Here is a 26,941-nt window from a genome sequence, read left to right on the forward strand (position 1 = left end):
AATATATGCAGGCAAAACATACACATAATTTTTATTAAAAAATCCAAAAATTAAATAGAAAAGACAAAGAGAGAAGGAAGGAGGGAAGACACAAAGTAAAACAGCCACAGTAACAGCAGTTGGGCATGGCAGAACCTGGTTGTTATGCCAGCACTTCAGAGGCTAAGGTATGAACACCACTCTGAATTCAAAGCTATCATGTGAGAGAAGCCATAAGAAAACTCAAACCCAACAAAGGATGAAAAAGAGGTGGAATAAAAATTGCTACCAAGAGCCTTTCTCTGGTCCTCTTTAACAGGTTCTTAGCATTTGTAATATTGTTAAGTGTAATGGGAGAAGAAGAAGTTTGCTACGAATATAAAGACTAAGGTAGTAGTATATGCGTGTTGATTGGAGTAAAGTTTATCTGGAGTGAAACTATTCTTTACATAGATAGACTTGATCACTTGCTGTAAACAAAATCGTTTGATGATTAATCACATCTCTTCTTTTCAGGATGGCAGTCATTAAACAAAGTCACTTTCAAGAAATTAAGTGACCCTGGATTTATATTACTAAAAATAAGTCAATAACTCAGTTATAGAAAACTAATATACACTTGGACTAATAGAAAAGGATGTCCGCCAACCATCATTAATTAGTACAGGGTATTTCTAGATATAGAATTATTTTAAAGATGTGCTCTAAACATATTATAAAACACAAGCATAGAAGGACTTCATATGGTTTCTCTTATTTATAACATTGGGCACTTGGCATATAGTTCTAACAAATAAAATTCAGTGTACTTTAGTCTCAGGAGACATGTCGCTGAATGACAATATTTACAGAAGGTTGGACTTTTCATTTCCTATACTCAAGTGAAGAGTGAACGCTCAGAGAAGTCAGACCGCTCAAGCGAATATAAAGAATAACTAGATGTTTTCTAATTAGGAGTCTCTACTTTTACATGCCAATGGGGAAAAAAATCACCTTCGTCACTTTCATTTCCTTCCTCCAATAAAATCTATATTTGTGGCTGCCCATTAAGAGTTCATTAGTTGTGATAATTGGGAGAAAGTCAAACCTCCACTCTCTATTTACACATAAAAATGCTGAACAGCACGCAGATGAAAGCAATAATATAATTACAAATGGCACAGTTCACGCACAGCTTCCATCTTTTCTGTCTCAAAGTTGGATTGCATGTTCTGTAATGCAAAGCGCTGTCAAACAGGCCACCTCATTTGTCCCTCATTACAGACCCGTGAGACAACAAGCAAGCAGGTTGTTTCCCCTCCTGAAGCTCGAACACTGGAGCAGCTTACCCTTCTCGACACAGCTAGCTGATGAACTGCTGTGATTCTATGCTCTGTCTCTCAGGCTACTAGCTATCCACCCCAATTTAGCTGGTGTTGAAAAGTCAATACTGCAAGGTTTTAATACCATAGATATGTGTTTTAAAAGTTCCAAAAATCATAGTTGCTCAGACTAGTCTAGAAAATTCAGCTCTCCAGCATCTATTCCATACGCATACTATAAATAGTGTGGAAAAGGGAAGGCTTGTTGAAAGCTAGAGACAGACTCCCTCACAGATGGTTTTATGGTTTGACAACAATTTTGGGTAGTAGATGACAAAAGATACCCCCAGAAGAGGTGCATATCCCACTTGTGTAAATATGGTTCCTTTGGCAACAGAATCCTCACTTAAACACAGTGTAGCATCCCACCCACAGGACTACAGAAGTCACTCCATTGCTTGTAGTGAGCAAATGAAATGAAGGGGATGAAATGAGGAGACTGGAGAAGGACTTAGTGGCAGGCATGGAGACAAGTAGAGACTAACCAGTCCTGTTATTAGGGAGTAGCCTGCCTAGTGCCGCTGTTAGACAAGCCTGAATGGCCATGTGGACCGTCTGCTTCAGCATCCCTCACCATAAACTGTGCCTAGGAAAGATGCACTTAGCTCAAGTCTGAGAGGCAGTGCTTTCAGTCTGTTACCTGCGTGGCCCACAGCACAGTGCCCACAGTGAGCAACTTCTGCGAGTCTGAATCAAGCATCAGACTTTATTGCACAGGTTATGGATTACAAACCAGTAGTTTATTTTCCATCCTGAAAAGTAAAAAAAAAATTTTTTTTAAGAACCAGAAGAGTGGAGTGGTGCTGAGAACTGTCACCCTGATAGCACTTACACAAGGGGGATGCTAGAAGGAACACTGTCTACAAGAAGATGTGCAGTAATGACAGGCAAGAAGAATCAATGCGTGGATACATGAGACAGGGGCTGCTGGGTAGCCCCTGGTAGCAATATCTGCATTGCTCATCCATTATATGCTATCTTCTTCCACTCTGCAATTTAAGAATCACAACTCAAAAGAATCTTAGGACTCTGGTCCTTCGTTTATTTCTCATAAACGAAGACTAAGGGTCAAAGGTGGCCTCTCAGTTCATCACTAACTTGCACTATATAGTTCCTCTGTGAAACAGTCTAGAGGGAACTCAGATGTAGGAGCCTATGCTCCTTCCACAGGGTCACCCTTCTGTCTGGAAGTGAACTTCATGAGCAATCTTGGGCCTGGCACAAGCACCTTTTCTATTTTACTTTATGCTCTGTGTAGAAACATATGCCCAAGAGTGTGCAACGCTGCAAACTCTCAGGAGCATGGCCCATCAGGGAGAAGAAAACGTGATGGGATTTTATTTGGCTTTGTAATTATCCCAAGAGTAAAATTCATACCCTAAAACCTTAGCTGTCATTTTGGGTGTCACTTGGGTGTGGCAGGGGAAAGCCACCTGGCTCAGTTCCTGAGTTCTTTGCTGTGATATGGGAAGGCTTAGGTGGCCATGGTCATCACTGCTTCCTAACAGATGCCACACACACACAAATGCAGGTGGAAGACCAAAGGTGGAGCAGCCTTGAATGGATCAGTAAATATGGAGGGATGCATTCAGAGACTCTCCAGGCTGGAGCTTAGGGTGGAACTTTGAGTGGGTGGAACACAGCTGTACCCGCATCTCAAGACTACTTTCAATATTGCTTTAAATTGGATCCTTTAAAAGAACTTAATGGATTCGGTTATGATTTTAGTAGCTGCTATGAAAACGCTCTATGAAATGAAGGTGTTATATATTGTACAGCATAGAGACCAGTTCTGCACAGCACGGCTGTGAATCATTCGGTGTTTTCCACTGCACTGACGTTGTTTTTGACGTAAATGGAATGCTACAGGGGGAGCAGATGCAGTCAGCAGGGAGAGTGGGAGGGAGTGGAGAGGAATAACAATGGGGTCCACCGCATACTCTCTTGTGCACTGAACCCCTCAGAACACAGTCCTACCTGGCTTCTGCTGTTGTCAACTGAAATGCTGGGCATAATAAGAAACTTAAATGGTATCTGCATATTATACGCAGTCACTGCAAGTTCATAAAAGATGGACCCTTTGGGATTTGGGGGCTGATGCATATTGCATTCAGGTGGTAAGTTTAAGCATCTCAGAGAGGCCGTGTGAGATAGGCACTGTGAGCAGACCCACAGCTAGAATCCAGAATGAGCTGCCATGACATAAAATTGTGCAATTTACCTAACCTCTCAGAGGTCCCTAAGGATCTTCCACTGCAAAGTGGGAACGGTAATGACATAAAATAATCACCCATTGTTATGAAGACTGAATGCATTAGCAGACCTGAGTGCTTAGAAGAGTGACTGACACATAATCACCCTCCCAACTGTCTTTATTTACTGCCACTGAATAGATTAGTAAGAATAAAGCAAGCTATAGAATAACATGTACATTTACTTAAAATATTTAGAAACTAGTATCATTCATATTTCCTAATAGTGAAATATGTACATTACATAAGAACACTGAAGAGACATACTTCTAACTAGACTCTGAGATCAGGAGATGTGAGTCACATAGGACTTTAATACTCACAAAAGATCTTATATCAGGCATTCGTTTTGTGTAACTTTCGTACTTACATTTTTGTGTAGTTAAAATTAAAGAGTAAAAAGTACACATTTGTTATTTTTTTCACTTGGAGCATCTTAATTCTCAATCTAGTTTGGTCAGCTCTGCTGTTTCAGGAGGTTGATATAGGAATGTTCCCCTGACTTCTGCCTCTCCCATCGAGGAGCTCCTGGCTCTTCACATGGTGATACCACCTACCACGTTTACCGACTCAGTACTGGGTGAGATGTACTGCATCAACTGTCATACCTAGAGATACAGATGCTATTGTTCTGATGATAGCATTCAGTTAGCAACCTACTCACAGGCAACTTCCACTGGGATGCTGCAGGCAGGTGGTAGTTTATTTTGCAATTATTTAAATATAAAGCCAAGTAACATATCCCAAGTCATACTTATGAAATTTCCTAGGAAGGTTTTTTGTTTGTTTGCCAATTGCTGAAAGAATATTAGGAATTTCTCCTCATGTCTATACTCACAAATATAATTTCAAACCCAAATGGACGTGGGAATGCAATTTAGTTGTCTGTGGGAAGGCAGTGCATTCTGTGGGCAGTTAAAGCTGCATTAAGATGAGGCTCTGTGCACAGGATGGGCCAACAGAAATTCTGAGAATAAGAAAGATAAAGACTTTAGCTTTAGATTTTAGGGAAACTCATTTATATACCTCAGGATCCTTTTATGATGATCGGCTTACCAGTTCTGATAAAAAGAGAGTCTGCAAAGCCTAAAATCTTAGGACATGCAAATGCAACCAAACGACAACTTGTCCAGAAACTCAGTTCTGTGGGTAGAGCTCTAAGGCTGTACCTGACGCTGCACATGAGCCAGGGTTTGAGAGAAGGTGACATTAGTAGCTTCGGGTGGAATTCAGATCTTAAGGCTTCTTCGTAGATAGAAAGCCTGGTCCCTTAGATGGGCATTGTTTACCTAAAGGGGAGGTACAGTTCAATTGTGGGAAGAACTGGCTACAGGCAACATTAGAAAACCTGGAGTATACCTTGGTGGCACATGCCTTTAAAATCCCAGGCATAGGCAGGCAAATCCTTGTGATGTCCAGGCCAGCTTTAGAAAAAAGAAAAAACAGCTAACCAGAAATTAGGGTGCTTATACTACCTGCAAGAGCTGTTAAAGATTTTCCTAAGTTCTTAGAGGACTGACTCCTAATAATTGTCTTTAACAGAGACCCAAACACAGATGTGATCTTAAGTGCTAGTAGTTATTTAACTAGCTAAGTTTATCCATAGGAACCACGATTAAAACATTCATTTGTGGTGACTTGCAAGCAAACTTTTAAAAATATGTGGCATTTTTTTGTTTGTTTGTTTGGGTGTTTAGAGCTACTTAGAATCATTACAAAAGAAAACAACCAACCAACCAAGCAACCAAGCAACCGACTACCTCGCACGCTAATAGTCAACATTCTGATGCTGCTACTGTTCCCATAGAACTTATTTCCCATACATATTGGATTAATTCAAATTATGCAAAATATTTTATATCTGGCTTAAAGAAGAACTTAGCCATAACTTGTGGTTAGTATAATACTGTAATAAGCCCTTAATATTGTATATACTGAACCAACACAGTTGGTAGGTTTCAGAACTATACACAGAGGTGCGTTTTCTGATCCTAACTCTAAGCAGCTATTCTTATGTCTGTGAGTAGAGTATACAGCGTTTAGATTTCGTACGTGGGCTTTTCAGGATGCCCTGCTCCAACCTTGAGACGCAAGGCAGAACCAAGAACAACCAACACGTGTCTGCACCCTCCACACACACACATCATCCTCCTATTCTAATATTCCCACCACAGTCTCCATCCTGGCCTTGCAGTCCATCTTAACCTTAGCCTACCAGGAAGTCTCCTAATGACCAACTCTCCCATAGGAATCAAATGGCTTTTATGGGGAATCAGACTATATGCCTAAACAAAAGAAATATTTGGAAGATATCATCCCTGTAAAATTCTCTTAGAAAGGAAATTAACCATAGTTGGGTTAAAATGATCTTTATTTTTAGAAGATCATAGGCAACCTTATAGTTTTATCAAAGTCAAAGAAAAATTGAAAATTCAAAGTGAAATATTACACATAACACTTTTTTTCTAAAATGGAGAGAAAATGGCCAAAAGTCCCTTTTAAGTCTTTCTGCTAAGCCAGCTTTTGGTAAGCCCTGATACCAATGTCTGTCTTAGTAGAGCTGAGGGATCTGGAGACTTCCGTGAATTTATGAAACGGAATAAGAAACGAGAATGAAGGAAAGCCACCATTCAGAAGTCTACATCTCCCTTCGAAGGCCCCTTTCCTCAGTGACTGCTCACCTGCAAACAAATTCACGCCTCACAGCTCCTAGCTCGACATTTTAGGTGCTTTGTCGTTTTGAGGAAAAGGACTACTTTTTACTTAAATTATTTGCCACAGTCAATAGAAATTGATTCCTAATTCATTTGCTTGGTTCATTAAGAATCCCCATAGTGATTCACCAGGGACGTTTCCTCTTTAATCCATGAGATTCCGTAGCACTTCAGTCAAAATATTTGTTGAGGAGTAAAGAAAATTAAAAACAATTTATTCGGCAAATGATAACTACGAAAGTTTATCAGATTATTGTATATCTTTATGCATGACTAAAGAAAGCTTGATTCTACTCCAGAATTTGTTCTGCTCCACTTTTGAGAAGCAATGAGACAGCAATGAACAACTATGTCATTGCCTGGCATCTAATGTTCTTATAGGAAACATTCTTTAAAATTTTTATTTGATCTATTTACTTATTTATTTGTGTGGGAGGGGGTACAGTGTGTGCCAGTGTGTGAGAGTGTGTGTGGAAATTACAGGACAACTGTGGTAGCTGGTTCCCTCTTTCCAGAAAGTGTGTCCCAGAAACCAAAGTTATCTTGTCAGGATCGGTAGAAAGCACCTTGACTAGGCTAGCCATCATGATGGATGTTACGTGAGACATACTGATAAAGAAGTGTAAGTATTCCTTTTAATTGTAAAGACTTCCCATTTAATGATTTCTATTTTCAATTGTGTCTTTAATCTTAGTTTAAAGTTCTGGCCTCCAATGCTGAAAGTGAATGCTTAAGAATGTCTCAAACTCTACAGAAAATAAAAGAGAAGGTACAGTAAAGGTCTGACCTGGTTTCAAACATAGAGCTGTCTGAAGAATCATGGAATTGAAGTTCAAGAGAAAGGGGGTAAAGAAGGGAAGAAACACTTCCCATCAGAGACCAGCAACCTTGGGAACCTCCTTATTGACTGAAATGTCTGATAAGAAGCTCTCTCTCTCTCTCTCTCTCTCTCTCTCTCCTCTTTCTCTTTCTCATTAGTTGTTTTCTTTATTTACATTGCAAATTTTATCCCCTTTCCTCATTTCCCTTCAACCCCCATACCCCCTCCCCCTGCTCACTAACCCACCCACTCCTGCTTCCCTGTCCTGGCATTCCCCTACACTGGGGCATCGAGCCTTCACAAGACCAAGGGCCTCTCCTCTCAATAGATGTCCCACAAGGCCATCCTCTGCTACATATGTGGCTGGAGCCATGGGTTCTTCCATGTGTACCCTTTGATTGGTAGTTTAGTTCCCAGGAGCTCTGGGGGTTTGGTTGGTTCATATTGTTGTTCCTCCTATGGGGCAGCAAATCCCGTCAGCTCCTTGTGTCCTTTCTCTATCTCCTCCATTGGGGGACCCTGTGCTCAGTTCAATGGTTGGCTGTGAGCATCTACATCTGTATTTGTCAGGCACTGGCAAAGCCTCTCGGGAGACAGCTACATTAGGCTCCTGTCAGTAAGGGACTGTTGGCATTTCTTTCTTTTTCTTTTTCTTTTTTTTTTTTTTTCTATTTAGCTTCTAGTGTTTTTGTTGTTATTGTTGTTGGTTTTATTCTTCAGTCCTTTTCTTTTGCAGTCCAGTTGTTATCCCACACTCCCAGTCTGCCCTCTAACAGTTCCTCATCTAACAGTTCCTCCCCCCTCACCCCCATTTCCAAGAGGATGTCTCCACCCCCACCACACAAACTTCCCCAGTCCCTGGGGCCTCAAGTCTCAAGGGTTAAGTGTATTTTCACTCACTGAGGCCAGGCCAGGCAGTCCTCTGCTGTATATTTGTCAGGGGCCTCAGACCAGCTCACATATGCTGCTTGGTTGATGGCTCAATGTCTGAGAGATCTCATTTGTCACCTTGCACAATGCTCAAGTCCAAGTGGATCAAGGACCTCAACATAAAACCAGATACATTAAATCTAATCGAAGAGAAATGGGACAGAGCCTCAAACTCATTGGTGTATTGGGGGGTGGGGGGGATTTCCTAAACAGAACTCCAATGGATCGGGTGCTAAGATCAAGAATTGATAAGTGGGACCTCATGAAACTGGAAAGCTTCTGTAAGCAAAGGACACAGTCAATGGGACAAAACACCAACCTACAGATTTGGGAAAAATCTTCACTAACCCACATCTGATAGAGGACAAATATCCAAAACATATAAAGAACTCAAGAAGCTAGCCTCCAAACAACCAAACAACCCAATAAAAAAAATAGGGTATATAACTAAACAGAATTCACAACAGAGAAATCTTGAATAGCCGAGAAGCACTTAAAGAAATGATCAAAGTCCTTAGTCATCAGGGAAATGCAAATCAAAACAACCCATCTCACATCAATCTGAATAACTAAGATCAAAAACTCATGTGACAGCACATGTTGGTGAGGATGTGGAGAAAGAGGAACACTCTTCCATTGCTGGTGGGAGTGCAAACTGGTACAACCACTCTGGAAATCAGTCTGGCGGTTCCTCAGAAAATTGGAAATAGGTCTTCCAGAAGATCCAGCTATACCACTCTTGGTCATATACCCAAAGGATGCTCCACCATGATACAGTGGCACGTGTTTCACTATGTTCATAGCGGCCTAATCGGTGATAGCCAGAAGCAGGAAACAACCCAGATATCCCACAATGGAAGAATGGATATAGAAAATGTGTTTCGCTTATATGATTGAATACTACTCAGCTAGTAAGAACAAAGACATCCTGAGTTTTGCAGGCAAATGGATGGAACTAGAAACTGTCATCCGGAGTGAGGTAACTCTGACATGCATGGTGTGTCCTCACTGATAAGTGGATGTCAGCCAAAAATTACAAAACATCCAGGATACAATCCACAGAACTGTCTTCTTTCTACATCTTAGATTCACCTTAAGCCTGAATTGTGTGTGTGTGAATGTGTGTGTGTGTTTGTGTGAATGTGTGGTGTGTGTGTGTATGTGTGTGTGTGTGTGTGTGTGGTTTTTCTCCTTTCTAGTTTCCAGTTATTTTGCTTGAAAAGTATTCTTCAATCTGTTTGTTTGTTTTGCATCTATTGCTTTTAGACAAGTTCTTATGTATCCCATGATTAATTGCTTTAAAAAAATAAATCTACTACATCCCTTGTTAAATTCTTATAAATCATAAACTTCTGAGTGTTTTAATGTATTTAATTAAAACCAAAAAGAGTACAAGTGAAAATGGCCATAACAACCACATTGTAGGGTGTGGAGCAGGGAGTGAGGCTCAAGTCATCAAAACAATGAGTGAAGCTCATGGGCTCTTCCATGAAACTCACCAACAGTAGACCTTAAATATCAGTGCGCTACAACCTGGTCCCTTCCCTTTATCTTCCCCTCATTTGCTTACTTCATTTGCGTCATCTCTACTTGCTAGAACCGCCAGGTCAACAGGAGAGAGGTGATAACAATATTTTTGATTGAGCAACTTTAAACACATTTTTCATTTTAAAGGAATTCCTATGCATAGGAGTTTGACAGAAACATTTGTTAGTATCATGGTATCAAGTTAAGGAAGTTTTTTCATAGTTCAAATTGGATAAAACTTAATATAGATGGATATTATTAACAGCCCATCTTCATCTACTAAAATAATTATATTCATTTTTCTTTCAGTTAATATGTGGAATATGAATTTTTATGTTAAACCAACTTTGTGTTCTTTGCATAGGAGTAAATCATATTTTCAGTTATATTTCTGAATTTGTCAGGCTAAAATTTAATGTGAAATATTTAACTGTCCCTAGATTATCTAGGCTTTCAATATCTGAGTCCTGACATAATTTTTGAGCCAACTTATTTCCTTCTGAGGTACATATTTTAGAAAAAATTCAAGGGACGCATTGATGAAAAAATGCTCAGATTCAGCTTGTCTGAAATAATTTTTTTCCTTATTTTGTATTTTATTCATTTCTTCTTTTGAGACAACTTTTGCTGGTTTGCTCAGGCCAGCCTGAAACAACGTGTATCTCCTGGGAGCTGGGCTGTAGGTCCCAAGCTTCTTCCTTACTCTAAAGACACTGCTGCCGACAGGTGACAGGTGGACAGCTGATTTTCGCTCGATTTTTGAAGTTATTGTCCGGATATCTTCTGGTCTCCAGCTCAGCTGCTATCAGGCTTTACCACAATCTTTGCTTTGCTTTGCTTTGCTTTGTTTTTTTTGTTTTTGATTTTTATTTTTATTATTCTGCTTAGAAATATTTATACTTTCAAATCACCTGCTCTTTAACGCAGCAATCCTATAAACAAAGAAACAACACATCTGACAGTGCACTGTGCCACTATTGAGAAATCTTAACTTACTATCATATTCATTCACTCTAAACTCTGGCTTTCCTACTCAGGGAACTTTCCTTGTTTCCAGACCTAGTTGCTTATAAATAATCTAAGAGCAGTGCTGACTACAAAACGTCACATCACTTTCATCCATTCGGTACTTGGTTTGAGAAGACACACTTTGTACTCAAATATATTTCAGTCAGGTAATAAGGTTCCAAGAGAGAAAAAAACAAACAAACAAGAAACAAGTGGCCATCTGGGATTCTTATACTTGCAAGGTACTATGAAAACCAAACAAATAAAACTCCTTGTCATCTCAGGTCCCAGGCTGTCAAGACAGGGGGATCAAAAGTTTGAGCCTAGTCTAGGTTACACAGTGACACCCCGTTTCAAAACAAGACAAAAGCAATGAACAACCATAGAAAAAATTAAAAGGAAGGAAGACTGTTTTAATGAGAGACAATTCTTTGGCACAGTTGCCACTGAGTGAACTGTGTGAGCCCAGCTCCCAGGTTCCTTAGCAACCAGGACTTGTTTTTCTGTGTTCTTAGGAAGCTGAGACAATTGTCTGAGCTATGGTTTATAGTTGACTCTCTCCAGTATGACCATTGTTGAAACTTGCTGGTTAGAGAACACACAAGGTATAGAATACATTGGATATACTTCTCTTGATTAGGTCTTTGTCACATTCCATTGTTTCATGATATTTCTAGAAAGTTCAAGATAACAACACAGTTTAAGACAACTTTCATCCTCAGAGCTGCACAGGGATTGTTGTCAATGTTCCAGGGAGTGTCCGCTGTCCACACTACCACAGTGGTGGCTTGCGCTAAGTCCAGCTGGAGTTAGGCACTACTCCTAGTACTTAACTCAGATGTAATCCTTATATCAGCATTGTACAGTTTACTCTTTCACAGCTTTTCTACTTTTATAAGATAAGGTACTTCAAAATTATACTCAACAGCTAGAAGTCAGTACTGAAAGAAGGTGAGCGACTGAAGGAGCACACATAATTGTGTGATTCTCAGCGTACATGTCTGCATGTGTGTGTGTGGGAGGGTGAAGGTCAGAGGTCAATGGTGAGTGTCTTTCCAGACTAACCTCTCCTCCCATTGTTTGAGACAGAGTCTCTCACAGAACTGAGCTCACTCATTTGCCTGAAAGGTTGAATGAGCGCCAGGGACTTGCCTATCTTGGCTGGCTCCCAAGTGCTGAGGTCAACACTCCCAGAGTTTTACACAGGTGCTGGGGATCCCAAGTCTGGATCTCATGTTTGGGTAGCAGTTACTTTAGCCCCAGAGCCATTTCCCCAATATCAACTCTGAAGTGCTTTATAGGACTCTCCATATTTACAGTATGCAGAAGAGATAATGCAGTGTGTTCTAACCATGGATCCGCCACTGAGTAGGTAACTGTGAGAAATATTTGGCAGCAATGCCCATCCTTTACAGGGAGCTTTGAATTACTTTCCATCCCTATAGGCACCTCAGTTCCTGTTAAACCTCAAACCCGGTTACAAAGGCACAATGTTACACACCAATGCCATTCTTACTGGAAGCATCAATTAGGGAAAAAAGGTCACTTTGATCTTAGCCAACTGTTCTCCGAATTCCCTCTTCACCCTCCACATGTGTGCATGGTGTCTTAAGTTCTACATATGTCTCTCCCTTTCCCATTTCATCCGTCCATGGCTTTCTTTCAGTATGCTTACAGAGCATGCATAGGCCTTTTCTAAGAAATCAGACTCTACACATTTGAAGCTGTAAGAGTGTCATCATAAGAGCCATGAGCTATATATGTAGATGCTCAGGGTAAGATTAACCTCATACTCTACCGACAAGGCAAGAGAGGAGCATAGCCACAGATGTCACTAACACCCCAGAGTCTAGGGGTCAAGGAAGACAACTCATATAGACTGGTGTGACTGAGGTACTGAGCAATGACAGTATGGAAATATCATAGTTTTCACAGATGGAAAATAATATTTGACAAGTCTAAAATAGAGGGTATTTGAGATCTGTTAAAAATCTTACTTAGAAAATTATTAAATTTGTTTCCTATAGTTATAGAAAGAATAAAGTGTTAAAATATATTAAATAATGAATTTATATGCTTAAGTTTAGGCTTTAAATTTTTCAATTAATTAATAAAAGTTTATTTAATCACTGTGTCTCCCTGGCTGGCCACGGGAACTTGCTCTGTAGACAACACTGTCTTGGGACTCACACAGACTCTGCTTGCTTCTGCTCCTGGCCCCGACCCCTGGCGTTGGAATTAAAGCAGTGCATCACATTCCTAACCTTTTACCAACATTTTAATGAAATGCCTGCATTGCTTTAGTTTTGACAAAAAAACATACAAATAGTGTTAAAGGATAATTTAACTACGGTAAATTTTTGCAATTTAAAAACTGGGTTCATTCCTCAAAAATGCCCCAAGCTTTAATATTGAGAGTCCCCAACCTACCCAGTACTTGTCAAGAAGTTCTGACTTAGAACATGCATCACTGTGGAGGAATGGATGCTTTGGGTCCTTTCCTTCTCCCCTCCCCTCCCCTCCCCTCCTCTCCCCTCCCCTCCCCTCCCCTTCCCTCCCCTCCCAACCTCTCCTCTCCTCTTTCCTCCCTTCCCTTCCCTTCTCTCTCCTCTCCTCCCTTCCCCTGTCCTCCCCTCCCCTTCCCTCTCCGTCTCTCTCTCATTCTTTCATTTTCACTCTGTAGATCACTGAGCTACTTCAGAAGCTGTCTCAAGCCCCAACCACGCATGCTAAACCATTCCTCTAACCACACATGCTAAACCATTGCTCTAAGCCTCCAGAGCTGGGAAGCAGATGAGAACTGCACAGTCCTGGCAGGCTGCAGCTAATGGGTAGGCACCATAATGGCGACTGCCCTCACACAAGGTGGCAAGGGGCTTCCCATACTGAATGTGCTGTGTTGAGTCTGCAGCCTTGCTCCCTACATCTCTGCGTCTTTGGTGTTCCCTAGCAACAGAAGCAAAAGATCAATTTAGAAAAGTGCTTTCCAGAACATTCCATCTAGCCACTCACCAAGTCACTTTGGTTTATGTGATCAAGTGATTGAATTTCAGGGAGATTTGTCACTGGCTGTCATTGGCTGCAAAGCTTGAAGAACACGGCTTGATATGTACTACACTCTGTGCTGATGGACTCCACCTCCATCACAAGCAGGGACCACTTTCAAGTAGTATTAGTAGTCTCCACATCTCACTGTGAGCCGATAGTGTTGCTAGGAAAACTGATAATTATGTGTCAAAATGGCGGGTGCAGAACAGAAAAGGGGTTCAGAAGACATGAAAGGTTTTGATCCAAATCAGCATGCTCATAGTGCATTTGTTGATCTTCTGTAGTCAGATAATTTAATAAATACCATTAGTTATGTTTAACAAGACACTGATTTCCAAACGGAGAGAACTGAAAATAGAGCAAGGCTACGAGTTACTGATCCTAGCCTGTCCATACCACAGCAAGACCTCATGTTTATAATGAACTACAATTAAGCTTTAAACACTCAGAAAGGTCTAAAACCCCACACGGCTTGATTTCTGACCCTTCCCGTTAGACTCCCATCGTATGCCTTTCCAAGTATAAAAGCCATAGCTGCAGTAGCCAATAGCATTACTCAGCCTGCCTCCCAACCATGCGGCGCCGCGCTGCTGTGGTAGGCTGGAGAGGAGAGCACCCCCTCTAGATTCCGCTCAGTGAGGCCACTGCAGAGCAGTGGGGACACTGCTGAGACACAGCTCTCAGTGGTGTGCCAGTGAAGCACTTCCTTGCCAACTGCCTTGTGCATCCCTTATAAACTATCCCTTACTTAGGGACAACACAGCAGAAAGACATAAACCTAGTGAATGCATTCCAATCTTTACACACAAGCTTCATTTGTAAATAAACATTCTCAAGACTTTGCGCTTTCACTGATTAAGAAGTGACTTCTAAAGCTGATGCTAGGATAGCAACCATTGTTTCTTAGAGAATAATCTCTCTGGAAACTTCTGTGTGCCTATGTGTGTACATGTTTGTGTGCCAGTGTGTGCACATATATGTTGAGTTCAAGAGTTGACCACATCTGTTGTTCCTCAGGAAGAAATAACCTTATTTTATTTTTTTAAAAAAAGGTCTGTCAGGGAACCTGGAGTTTAGATTCAGCTCTCTTGGTTAGACTGCAGGTTCCAGAGACCCTCATCCTTCTGCTCCATCTCCTAGCACTGGGGTTATAGGTATGCACCTTGTCTATGGCAATTTACCTCAGTGCTGTGAATCTGAGCTGAGATCCTTATATAGAGTGGAGAACACTTTACCAACTGAGCCACTTCCCAGCCCGGGAAATATTTTAATAGAGAAATATGATGAAGAAAAGAAAGGAACAGCTCAAAATAATGAGTTTTGCTACCAGTAATGGGAGCAAGTTGTGGGCTCATTGCAATACTCCTCTCATAGGGCATTCTTCCTTCTCTCCCAGCAAGGCAACACAGACATGTGAAAAAAAGAAACGGAAAGTGCTGCCCCGTGAGCAGTTAGGTGCACACATTCTCTTCCATCTGTAATGCGTGGATGCACTGCTGACAATGAAGTGTTCACTTCAGATGCTCTACCCACACACTCTGGGTATGGGACACGAGTGCAGGAGAACAGGTAAGCGATGGGTGTGGACCATGGTTATGTTTGGTGCCATGTTTTCTCCTTACTGATTTTAGACAAGATGGCCATGGAAGCACAGGTAGGCCCCAAGATAAAAAACAGACGTGAAGGGAGCACCTTACCCAAGTGAGTCTGGAACACTAGAAACAGGCAGCCAGTTTTCTGATGCCAGAGCGACATATTTACTCTCAGGGTGGGGACTGGGCAAAATGAACTCTTACTTTTTATGCAGTTTACTAAATGCACTTATTTATGACACTTTAAGGTAATGCTTAGGTCTGCCTTTATCTGGAGCTTTGTCATTTACACTGAAGCATTTATGTTTGATACGAGCTGACATGACAGGCTCTTTTCCTTGACACTCATGGGAGGCAGTTTGAGCTCTGGAATCTCCAAGTCAGAGGAATAACTTAAGTCCTGCTTACACTGTCAGTAGCAAGGATGTTTTAGGTGAGGCTAGACCAACCTTGGCTCAAGCCGTCCTGACAGGATGTTTGCTTGACTTCCGCATTCTCCATAGTGTCTCCTTTCGAGACTTCCCCGGGAGATGGTCTTCTCTCAAAGATGTTGTTGTTGTTGTTAACCTGGGTCCCGTTTTGCTTTAGTAGTCTGAACACCTCAGCCTCCAAATCTCTAATCTAGAAAACAAAAATCCACTCATAAATTGGCTATCCTGCACTCCTCTGGGCAGAGCTGCCTCACCATTAGTGACTGCGAGAACTTCACTCACCCGAACTTGCAGGCCTTGGACTTCAACCAGGTGAGCCTTTTCCACCTCCTCCAGCTTCTTTCTTTCTACTTCCTGTCTCTTGATGAAATCGATCTCTCTAAAGAAGAAAATAAGAGGCTCAATTGTAGAAAACTTTCAAGAAGTGCGGAAGTGTGGAAATTCTTTCAGAAGCACTCAAGTACACAGCGGGATAAACACTTGAGAGCTGTTTAAATAAATGAATCTCAAATGTAGTTAGTGAGAAAGTTTATGGCAACTAGTGAAAAGACATCCTTAATGATTTAATCACAAGTACAGAAAGTATTTTGATTTTTCTCAGCATGCTGTGCACCTACAGCTCATGGGCACAGGAGTTATGGCACGAATGACTCTGTGGGGAAGTTAATGGTGATAGCCTCCTGTCAGCAGAAATGATTTTATATTTCTAATGAGTTACTTAGAGAGAAACCAGCGGAGGGGCATAGAGACAACTGTCACACTTTCACGGGTAATACAGAAGAAGGGGACACTCGTCCATTCTGAAAGCCAACCTGGTCATTTCTTATATCTAGATACAGTGTTGTTAGCAGGAACTTGCAATGGTGATGCATTGAGTTCATAATAACAAAGAACAATCATCGTCTCCCAAATGATTTCTTATGGCTAGTTGTTTCAGCTATTAAAATGTTACTTCTAAGACAGGAAAGAAACAAGATGATGCACATACACATTTAGCTTCTAAGGCTTGTCCTAGAAAACCACAAAAGGTGCTGGTGTTTGGTCTAGTGAGTCAGGAATAATTCATGAGAATCCCTCTGGGCATGCTCAGTAACGTCAAACCCAGGAGTCGGAGAGGAAGATGCACAGCTCAGAAAAGAGCTACTGAAATTTCACAGCAGGGCGTGGCGAGGGTGTGCCTTAGTGTGGTGACCTGGTGCCCTGAGAGTCGTACTGAGCAGGTCGTGTGGAGGCCTTGTAGGTCAGTGTCCACACTGCCTGTAGAGGCAAGGTCTGTGGAAACTGATTTTAAGAACACAGACAGACTTTTCTGCATGTAGCATGCCCAACTGTCAGCCAAGCATCCTGACTAACCTCAGCCACACTCCTGGCTCCTAAATCATAGAGATGCTTTCCAAAAGAATCAACAAGTCTCAATGCTATCAGACACTCAGGCGGAGTCAAACAGCAACACCGAAAATGTTCCCATGAGAAAAAGTTACTCCCTTAATCCACGATGGCTGTGATGTGACAAGGGCCAGCCCAGCCTGTCCTTCTGACCCCTCTGACTAGTGTGGGCGCCCTGGGGACAGCCTTCTCCTCGCACGCACGTGTTCGCTCACTTGAGAGTGCTTACTTTTGCTGAAAGTCTTTGATCAACTTCTTTGCTTTGTTGTACTTCTTCTCCAGGGCTTGGTACTGGCTCTGAGTCTCCTTGAGATGCTCATTCACCGTATGACATAATGTCTGAGCCTCGATCCAGTAGCTCTCCAACTTCAGCATCCTTTCTTTATTCTCTTCTATGTTCTGTTGCAGTTGGTTCTTTTCTAGTTCCCACCTTACTTTCTCATTTTCAGCTGCTTGAAGCTGGAGAAAACAAATGCCAAGGCAAAAATCATTTGGACGCAGCACCATCTCTCCACACTGTTCACTTCTTAAGATAAAACCTTATTGTTATATACAACCAGTCAGTCATCAAAACAGCTCGGGATGAGGAGAGCAACCGTTCTTTCCATGTCCATAGAGGATAAAACGGAAGGCTTGAAAAGAGAAATGATTTGCTCAAGGTTACCCATCTGATAAAAGACGAAACACAAATCTGACATGAACTCCCATGAACTCTTTGCTAGCATGTAGTTTGAATACTGCAAGCAGGAAACGGTGTCTAGCGCATCACTGATTAGGTCCACTAAATGTTGACACACTTTGTTTGAAAGCACGTTAAATAAAGTGTAGGACAGGAAGTTGATGATTAATTAAGAAGGCAGCGGGGGTGGGGAAGGAGCAGAAGCAAAGGCACTAATGGTGAGGAAGGGACTTAGCTTATGGGTTGTTTTCCTCAACACGTGGGCACGCGGTTCAGGTGTCTAAGAGTCTGAGTCACCACCTGTGTCTTGGGTGGTGGTGACTCAGGTGCCCTGAGAGTCAGAGGGCACCTGCGCTCTCACCACTCTGCATCCTTGCAATGCCTCCCTCGTGGGCATCCTCATCCTTTGAGAGAGTCAGCTCCTGTTACTGCGCTTTTAACCCTTTGCAGGATGTTACTAGGTTGCTGATTTCAACTGACATGGACACATTCTGTCACTCAGTGTATCACAGGGAGTGTTAAATACATCTACATCTTCTCAAACCTTACTTTATACTGTGTATAAAAGACAGGGAAAAAATAAAGGTATTAACGGTTGTCCTGTTAATTTAAATCCCTCCAACAGATCAGAAAGACAGCCTTGTGTAGTTTCTGTCTCTGGAAGTTCTTAGAAACACGGAGTGCAGTTTTTTCCTGGGCCTCTTGGTTGTAGAGTCCAGGAAAGAGGAAGCTGGCCCAGCCTTGCTCTTAATACAGAACTCTGACACTGAGTTTCAGATGAGGGTTTAAACTGCACTGACAACCACGTTCTCTTCACCTTGCTGCTCTGTCTACCCTCTCTACTTACAAAGTTAGCAAGGTTCAAATGACATTCCCAGTCTATATAGCACTGAACAAATGGAGATACACATCCACACAAATGTACACATTTATATGTCACAAGAATAGTTTTGTGAAAAGTATTTTACTAAATACATGTGGACAAGAGGTTACAAAGTAAAGATTAGTCCCGAACACTGAAGAAGAAATCTATTTAACATCGATAATAATCACATGTTTTCAAGTGTTATCATACACCAATCTAAAAGGAAAATATAAAATAGTAATTTGTAGACTTTTCTAAATTAATTCTTCATAGTCAAATGCCTAAGCCCGTCTATGGGAGCATTTATAAACACGGGGGCTCTTTTCCCTATTTGTAACCAACAGTTTATAAGATCTGCTTTTTAAAGTCAAGAAACAGTTTTCAGATAAAAAGGGCTTGGTTTTTACAGCATCTTTAATGAATGCTTTATGGCAGTTGTTTAGGTAGCAGCCCTGCTAGCTTAAAACTTAAAATTCACGGTGCGCCGCTGACACCGTGAAGGATGCTGAAACAAGCTTTGACTAGAGAACTCCAGAGTGTATTAGTCAGGAATGCCACTTAACCAAAGTAGCCAGCTAACTCATCTCCACTTAACCAGCTAACTCATCTCCATTTAACCAGCTAACTCATCCCCATTTAACCAGCTAACTCATCTCCATTTAAAACACATGGAAAACCCAAAGCAAGTATTCACTGTGAATCAGAAAACAGATCACTCGACGTAGGCAATAATTATTTTGTAATCTTAAAAAGACTACGGCAACAATACAGCATCATTTGAAAGCAACTGAAGATATTTTTAAGTCTCTGAAAACATACATTTGATAGAAATGAACAACAATAGCTAGAACTGTATCTTGTACAAGAATTTTACAGTTTACTTTGATGTCTCACTATTTCATAGAGATTAAAAATATTTTCTTTTATTAATATTTTTTCTCTTCAACAAATTTAAATAATGTGAACTTATTATATCTCAAGATTTCCAGTAGCGCCTGAATCTAAATTAATTACACAATGCATAGAATGAGCTCATAATCTTCACTTCTTAGACATGGGAAGTTTTTTCTAAAAAGAAATTAATGTTCCACATTAAAACAATACATTGCTTCCAGTAAATTAGTTGAAATTATTATAAGGTAAATGACAGAAAGGAGATTTGCTATACCAGCTTATATTTTAAAAATTAATACACAGTTCAGATGCTTGAGCCATTAAAAATATTAATTTTGAAGAAATTTCAGAGAGACTAAACAGTATAAATCTACTTAAAATACCAAGTGCCCTGTGGCCTTCTCTGGTTATGTGCGGATATGCTCAGTCTCAAGACAGGTCCATCGATGTACTTAAGGTTGGAAATGACCCTCTCATGGAAATACGCTCTCAAGTGCACGGGAGCACATCCGTTACTCCCAGAGAATCTGAAGTTTAAAGAGTACAATCCAAACACCACGGAGCGGTGCTTACCTTGGTCTTCAATTTTTGAATCTCTGCTTCTGTAACTGCATGTTTGATTTGCAACTGAAAATTGAAAAGAAAAACATCTCAACTAAGAGTGTTTCTATATTTTTAAAGACTCAGCAGCGAGAAGAATATCTTATGACACAATTAAAAAATGCTCAGGACCCTGCTGCATTGCAGCAGGTTGTAATTACAAATGTCTAGCATGTAAAATGACTCAGTGGGGGCAAACTAATTAAACATAAGGTTTATGACTCACGGTCCCTAATATCCGATTAAGTTACCAGTTTAATTGCTAAGGGGCCAAAGAAAAGAAAACTCATTTCTTGGCCTCTGCAGCTCTGCCTTTACGATCTGACCGTCCAGGAGCTGTTTCCTTCCTGAGGCTCGCCCACAGAATGGCTTGAGCCAGCCAGTCAACAGGCCTCGCACAGTGTGAAGAGTCATTCCCACATCGTGCAGAAAGGTGGCGCTGTGGCTCTGTGAGTCGCTCTCACATTCCGCAGAGCAGCTCTGCAGCAGAGGAAGGGGTGGGATGCAGTGGCACAGAAATCTCCGGTTTGTTTTCCGTTTGTGTTCCTTTTTAACCGCAGGAAAGGTACAGATTCAAATTTCTGCCTTCCAAAAGATCTACCTGTATAAAGACTCCAACCCCCAAAGCATTTTCTTTACAACACAATAGTCGTCTTTGCTATTTGTTTGCTTTACTCTCCTCTCCACCCCCCCCCCCCCCGCCACCCCCCGCACCCTCTCCCCCACCAACGACTGTTTTCCTTCTAGGGGTCATTCATTTCTTTAAGGGCTAAACACCCTTGAATTTAAGGAAAACAGTTTACAGGTTCACAATTTGTTCTCTGGATGTTTGTGATGGGAAGGATGTTTCTGAAATTCCCAATTCTCACGGTTTTATCGATCCAAACAGCCCACTGGAGGGTCTGGGGAGGGAGAAACTCTGCAGCCAAGCCCATGAACATTTTCTGCTATGCAGCTGAGCTAAGCCACTAAGTGATGTATGTGGCACTGTTTCTTTTGGTTATATTGAATCCTAAATTGGTTTGCCACAAAATTACTGAAGACCACCATCTCCCCTACCTGTTTTTTTTTTTGTTTTTTTTTTTCCAAAGTACTTTGGAGTTAGGACTGTACCGAACCTGGGTTTCTTGGTTTTATGCCATAATCTTAGTGGTCCGTCTCACTCAGATGCCATTAGCAGATACCCAAAGTGTGAGTGTGCCAGGCAAGGAAGCTCCACCGAGCTTCCTCAGTGGAGAATACTGGCAGAGGTCTGCCTTTTGTGCTCACCAGAAATCCCGATCCCTTAGTGAGTACAGCGATGTGGGGAAACTGAGGCTCAGAGCAAATGATCAACCCAACTGTACAAAAAAACAACACTAGAACTGGATTAGATCTTGGATATCTAGGTTCTGATCTTGTGCCATTTCTCTAAAAAATTAAAAATGAACTTTATAAGCATCTACTGAGGGGCTCTAGGCAAGATGCTGTAAAGATAACATCCCCCCCCTCTCAAATAAACAGCCATGATAACCTGCCACTCAAGAATAAAGCCACAGAAGAATATTCTTTAATATACAACATTGAAATGTATATACAACCACAAGGAATTATTTTCCAGAGGTATTATACTCAGAAAATAAAGCAAATTCATATGCCTGGATGATTTTTTCCCATCCATTACTAACAAAAATATCTACTCTGTTGTTTTAACTAATCTGATAATCTGAAAAGCTAGCCTGCTCAAATTCATCACGCTTGCCCTGTGCGTGTGCTATGCAGCAGGAATACTGCGTAGCTCTCAATGCACTTTCTTCCATGTAAAATGCACTTCCTCGTGGTCTATGCCATCCTCATCTCGACATCCAGTGAGATAATCCATATAAAGCATTTAAAGCACAATGGCTGACTGAGAATTATTTATCCATAAACTCAGCCGGGACCAGGAAGAATGAGCCGAAGCAGCCATCTCCCTCACCACTGTTACATAATGCCTGCAAACCTGATACGAAGACAGCAGAGGCAGAGGGATTGCTGCAAGTTCAAGGCCAGCCTGATCTACACAGTCAGTTCTAGGTCAATCAAAGCTCCACAGTTGGCACTCAGAAAAATGAAATTAGAAGTTTTGAGTAATCTACAAAGCCACGTCTGGCTCTATCCACAGGGCCGACTCTGCGGTAGGCACTGCTGGGCTATGGGCGGGGCCAGATGCCATTTCCTTGAGGATGAACCTGAACAGAGTGAAGCCTCTTTGAGGGGCTCTGGACTTCTCTACTCACACTACCAAAACCTCTGTCAGTTGCTTATCTGCACCTCAGTTTCCCAAATGAGAACTGAGAGGGTGGGACAGGAAGAGCTGCTGGTGTCACCCACATACTCCATTTGGGAGTTACTGAAAAATAAGCCAGGTATGTTTACCATGGTCAGTCTAGAAATTCATGGCACAAATATATTCCCCTTACGGGCTACGGACTAATTCAGTACCCTTAACTGTGCTTCAACCTATCTCAAGCATCTTTTTCTAATGGCTATACATATTAAGTTAGTTCCCTGACCTATGGTCAAACCTCTCAAGCAAGAATCTTTTCTTTATGGGTACACACCTTAGGGTATATACCCTGAACTGTGGACAAACCTAAGGGGAAATCTGAAATGGCCCACAAGGATCTCTGGTTAGCCTGATGCTCTGCTCTCATCAAGATGGGTAAGAGAAGGAGGCTCCTTAGCAGTGACGTGACGACAGCTGGCAAGAGCTTGATATTAAGAAAGCCACCTAATCATTCAGAGACAGGGACATGGAACGGAATGTGCACATCTGGACATCATTCAGAAGATAGTGACAGCGCAAGCGTAAGGTTTCCTCGGTTGACACAAGGCCTGAGATTACAGGTGTGTGATTATTTTCATCTTGGGTGCAATGTACACCTCAATGACTTTTTACATATCCATCACTAGTAATAGAAAGGTATGAAAATACACAAGATGAACTTCTTCAGCTTACAAAGTCAAACACAGTACACAAGACTTTAAACTGCTGAGCGAACAGCTGTCAAGGCCAGTTTGGAGAAATCACTGCCCATAGTTATATTAATGTGGAAGTTTTTACACTGGCAGAAAACTGCATGTTTTCCTTCAGCCCCCTGTATAACTGCAAATGGCTCTGGGAGTGAGCAGAGCAGGCCCTGCTCACGTCAGTGCTCAGGTGACAGAGACTCAGAGACACCACAAGGCATCCTGCAGCTTCTCCTGGGAGAATGAGGTGCAGGAGGGACAACCGCAGGCCTCACTTCCATACTTGCTCTTTTTCTGCTTGTCTAGCTGAAAGTGTTTCCCTGACTGCTAACATTTCTCACTCCTTTCTTATACAAACTCTGAGGTGCGCGTGATGATCACTACCCTGGATGAGGAATCATTCCCAGGCTCTGAGAATCGTGACACAGAATGTAAGCAGGCACACTGCCGGCATCCGCGCTTATTAATAAAACTCATGGATTCAAGGAGATGGCTCAGTGGTGAAAGTGCACACTATGGAAGCACAAGGAACTCCAGAATCCATGTACATGACCAAGAGTGGCATGTGCATGTGACCTGGCACTGAGCGGGGTGCGAACAGGAGGCTCCTGGGGCTCACAGGCCAGTCAGTGACAATTCCTGTTTCAAACAATAAGGTAAAGAGCCACAGAGGAAGGCACCCATTGTAGACCTTAGGCTTTCATGGGCGCATAGGTGAGCACCCCCACCACCCCACACAAAAAAGAAACAGGAAGTAGGAAAGAAATGTAGAATACGTTCAGTATTAAATTGGTATTTAGTTAATGACAGAAGATGCTGGGTATCTCATCACTGAGGCCACACCAACATGGCACAGTTAAAATGTGTCCTGATGACTTTCCGAGGCCAAGGTCAGCAGGTGATGTTAGAAGTACGGACAAAGAGAATTTGTTCCTGCTTGGCTTCATTAGCCTTTTTCTCTTACAGCCAGGCCAGAGACTCTTGGTCTTTGCCATCTTTTGTGTCCAAAGTAGCCAAGTCTGGCGGAGACACCTGCTTCACGGGGAAGAACGATGTGCTTTAACAAGTAATGAGGGAGCACAGCAAACATAGCATCGTTAGTAGAAGGTAGAAAGTATATTCATCTCAGCATCTCTCCAAACGATTGCAGGCCTGTGTCCTTAGCTGATGAGAACAAGCTCCATCATCTCCCAGTGTCTACCCTGGGAGTTCCCCAAAGACAAACGTTCAGTTCTACATTTGTGAGCAGAAAGTCTTACTACACACCCTGTAGCTGTACTGCTGAGTGTGGGCTCTGTTTATCGCTTTCAGTAAGATGAGCATGGAACGTACACGACAAACTGTAACTGAATCAAAATGTCTACGTATGACTACCAGAAAGGGGCAGGCAGAAGCCTCGTCAGCATCAACTGCAGCACTCTACTTAGCCTGTGCAGGTGTGGAAAATATTTTGGAAGCGAAAAATATTATCTTTGCAGGAGAGTTTTAAGAGTTCTCTAGAACCAGACATTTTCTATCAGATAAGAGCAACATTATCGGCTCTCGTGGCACCAGGGCAGCCTGTCTGGAATTCACACACAACTCTGAGAAATGGTTTCTGCACTGTGTAGACTTTTTTCTATCGTTTAGGCACTGGACTGAGGCCTGTTTTGTCTGCAGGGAGGTGGACCCCACTAATGGAGCTGGAGGTGTTTTTGAAGATATATGATGTTATTAAAATGTAGCAGTGGCAAATCTTTGCCATCTTTTTCTAAGCTTAATAGATGGTGCTTTGGTTTTGGTTGTTTTTTTTTTTCCCCCCCAACAAAGGTGGGTTTTATTTCAGGGAACTACATATGCAAAACAAGCTGCAATTAGCTGGTGGGGTTGTAACTCAACCTGGTCAGAAGGTCCCCACCAAGGGTGGTGAACTGAGCGCCGGGCACGTCTCTAACAAGGCTACTTGGAACTGATTCTCAGAATGTGGCTATTAATGAGCCACGTGTTGGTTACATCTCTCAGACTGTGATTACAGCTCCTTTAAAAATAAGTATCTGTTTACTACTAAAGAGGTAACAATTCACAGCTCCCACTTGTCAATGAACCTTCCACATAGATGGCTTTATTTATTCTCGAGTTTATTTTTCACAGACTTAAATCACACAATTTTTAGACTTTGGCTTCCCCTAACAACAAAAGCATATTTGTTTTCTCTGGTACTAGCAGTCCTGGCTACCAAAGCTGTGGTGGGGCTACCTCAGCCCTGTAAAGAGAGGCTCCACTCTGACTCAGCTTCCCACCCAGGAAGTCAGTCAGAACAACTTTCAATCCAAAGGGCAGAAACTAAAAAACAAAACGAACAAACAACAAACAAAAAGCCAAACCAAACCAAACTGTTCACAGGGACAGGAACTCAAGCTGTTTAGTGGCTAGGAAGATGTCTGGCTGGGTCAGAGTATTTGTTGCTTGCCTGTAAGGACCCGAGTCTGGATCTCCAGCACCCACATTAAAAACACTGAGCATAGTCAGTCACCAAGCACACACACCATTGCATAGGCCAGCAAGATTTTGTTGAAAGGACCCGATATAGCTGTCTCTTGTGAGGCTATGCCGGGGCCTGGCAAACACAGAAGTGGATGCTCACAGTCAGCTATTGGATGGAACACAGGGCCATCAATGGAGGAGCTAGAGAAAGTACCCAAGGAGCTAAAGGGGTCTGCAACACTATAGGTGGAACAACAATATGAACTAACCAGTACCCCCAGAGCTCGTGTCTCTAGCTGCATATATAGCAGAAGATGGCCTAGCCCGCCATCACTGGGAAGAAAGGCCCCTTGGTCGTGCAAACTTTATATGCCCCAGTACAGGGGAAACACCAGGGCCAAGAAGTGGGAGTGGGAGGGTAGGGGAGCAGGGGGAGGGGGGAGGGTATGGGGGACTTTTGGGATAGCATTTGAAATATAAATGAAGAAAATGCCTAATAAAAATTTGGAAAAATAAAAAAGACCCCCCCCCAAAAAAACAAAACAAAACAAAACAAAACACTGAGCATGGCCCGGCGGGCTCCCTGTGGTCCCAGTGCTCTGGCAGAGGAGGACATGAGACAGGACTCTTGGGATGTGCTGCTTGCTGACCCAGCTTCAGGGTTAGTGAGAGACCCCATCTCAAGGGAATGGCTGGGGTCGGGGTGGGTAACAGACAGAGCAGAGCACTGGATGTCCTCTGGGTTGTAAGCATGTGCATCTGTGCATACATGTGTGTATACAGCACACATACACTCACACACAAGCAAAACAAAAATCAAAACAAACACAGCTCAAATGTAAAGAGGAGGGAGAAGTCTATCTCAACCTAAAGTGCCAAGTGAGATAAAGTGCCTGGAAAGGAGCAGGTAGGGATTGACCAGGCAGTGAGCTCCAGGCTTCATTTGATGGCAGGACACATTCTGGCACCGCCCTTAGCGGCTGGAGAACCTTTCCATCCAGTGCAAAAGGTGGACAGCTTCTACTTTCCTGCCAGACTGAGACCTCAGGGCAGCGCCTCTCGCTTCCCTGGCATCTCACAATTTGCTCAGAGGCAACTGTCAGAGCCAGAAAGGAAGGCAGGGGGGTGGTGATCTGCTTTACCCATGGAGCTGTAGATCTCAGAGCAAAGAGAACGGGAGAGAGCTGCACTGCTCACCATGCCCAGCGGCCTTTGCTTTCTCCTCACAGTTCTTGGAATGAAATGGGGATCTTCAGATTTGTGATTACAGATGACACACTTGCTGAAGTTATGGGTCTCACTTTGAGACTTCAAAGTACTGAAGACAAAATAAGCAAATCCATGTGTCCATGGGTGCAGTTACCACCATGTGTCCATGGGTGCAGTTATCACCATGTGTCC

The 26,941-nt window shown here is 42.3% G+C and overlaps 1 protein-coding gene across 5 annotated transcripts in view; it reads right to left on the minus strand.

Annotated features, from left to right (window-relative positions):
- Ppp1r9a (protein phosphatase 1 regulatory subunit 9A) overlaps positions 1-26,941 on the minus strand; it is a 269,586-nt gene that overhangs the window by 32,471 nt on the left and 210,174 nt on the right. For all 5 annotated transcript variants that reach the window (XM_085840835.1, XM_085840836.1, XM_085840837.1 and 2 more), the window contains 4 exons: positions 20,060-20,113; positions 17,278-17,507; positions 15,945-16,041; positions 15,681-15,852 (listed from right to left, as the gene is read on the minus strand). In XM_085840835.1, coding sequence (XP_085696961.1) covers positions 15,681-15,852; positions 15,945-16,041; positions 17,278-17,507; positions 20,060-20,113 — 553 coding nt within the window. The remainder of the gene's footprint in view (positions 1-15,680; positions 15,853-15,944; positions 16,042-17,277; positions 17,508-20,059; positions 20,114-26,941) is intronic.

The sequence above is a fragment of the Mus caroli genome, unplaced genomic scaffold, assembly GCF_978045245.1.
Source record: "Mus caroli unplaced genomic scaffold, Mus_caroli_1 scaffold_7, whole genome shotgun sequence".
Taxonomy (NCBI): Eukaryota; Metazoa; Chordata; class Mammalia; order Rodentia; family Muridae; genus Mus; species Mus caroli.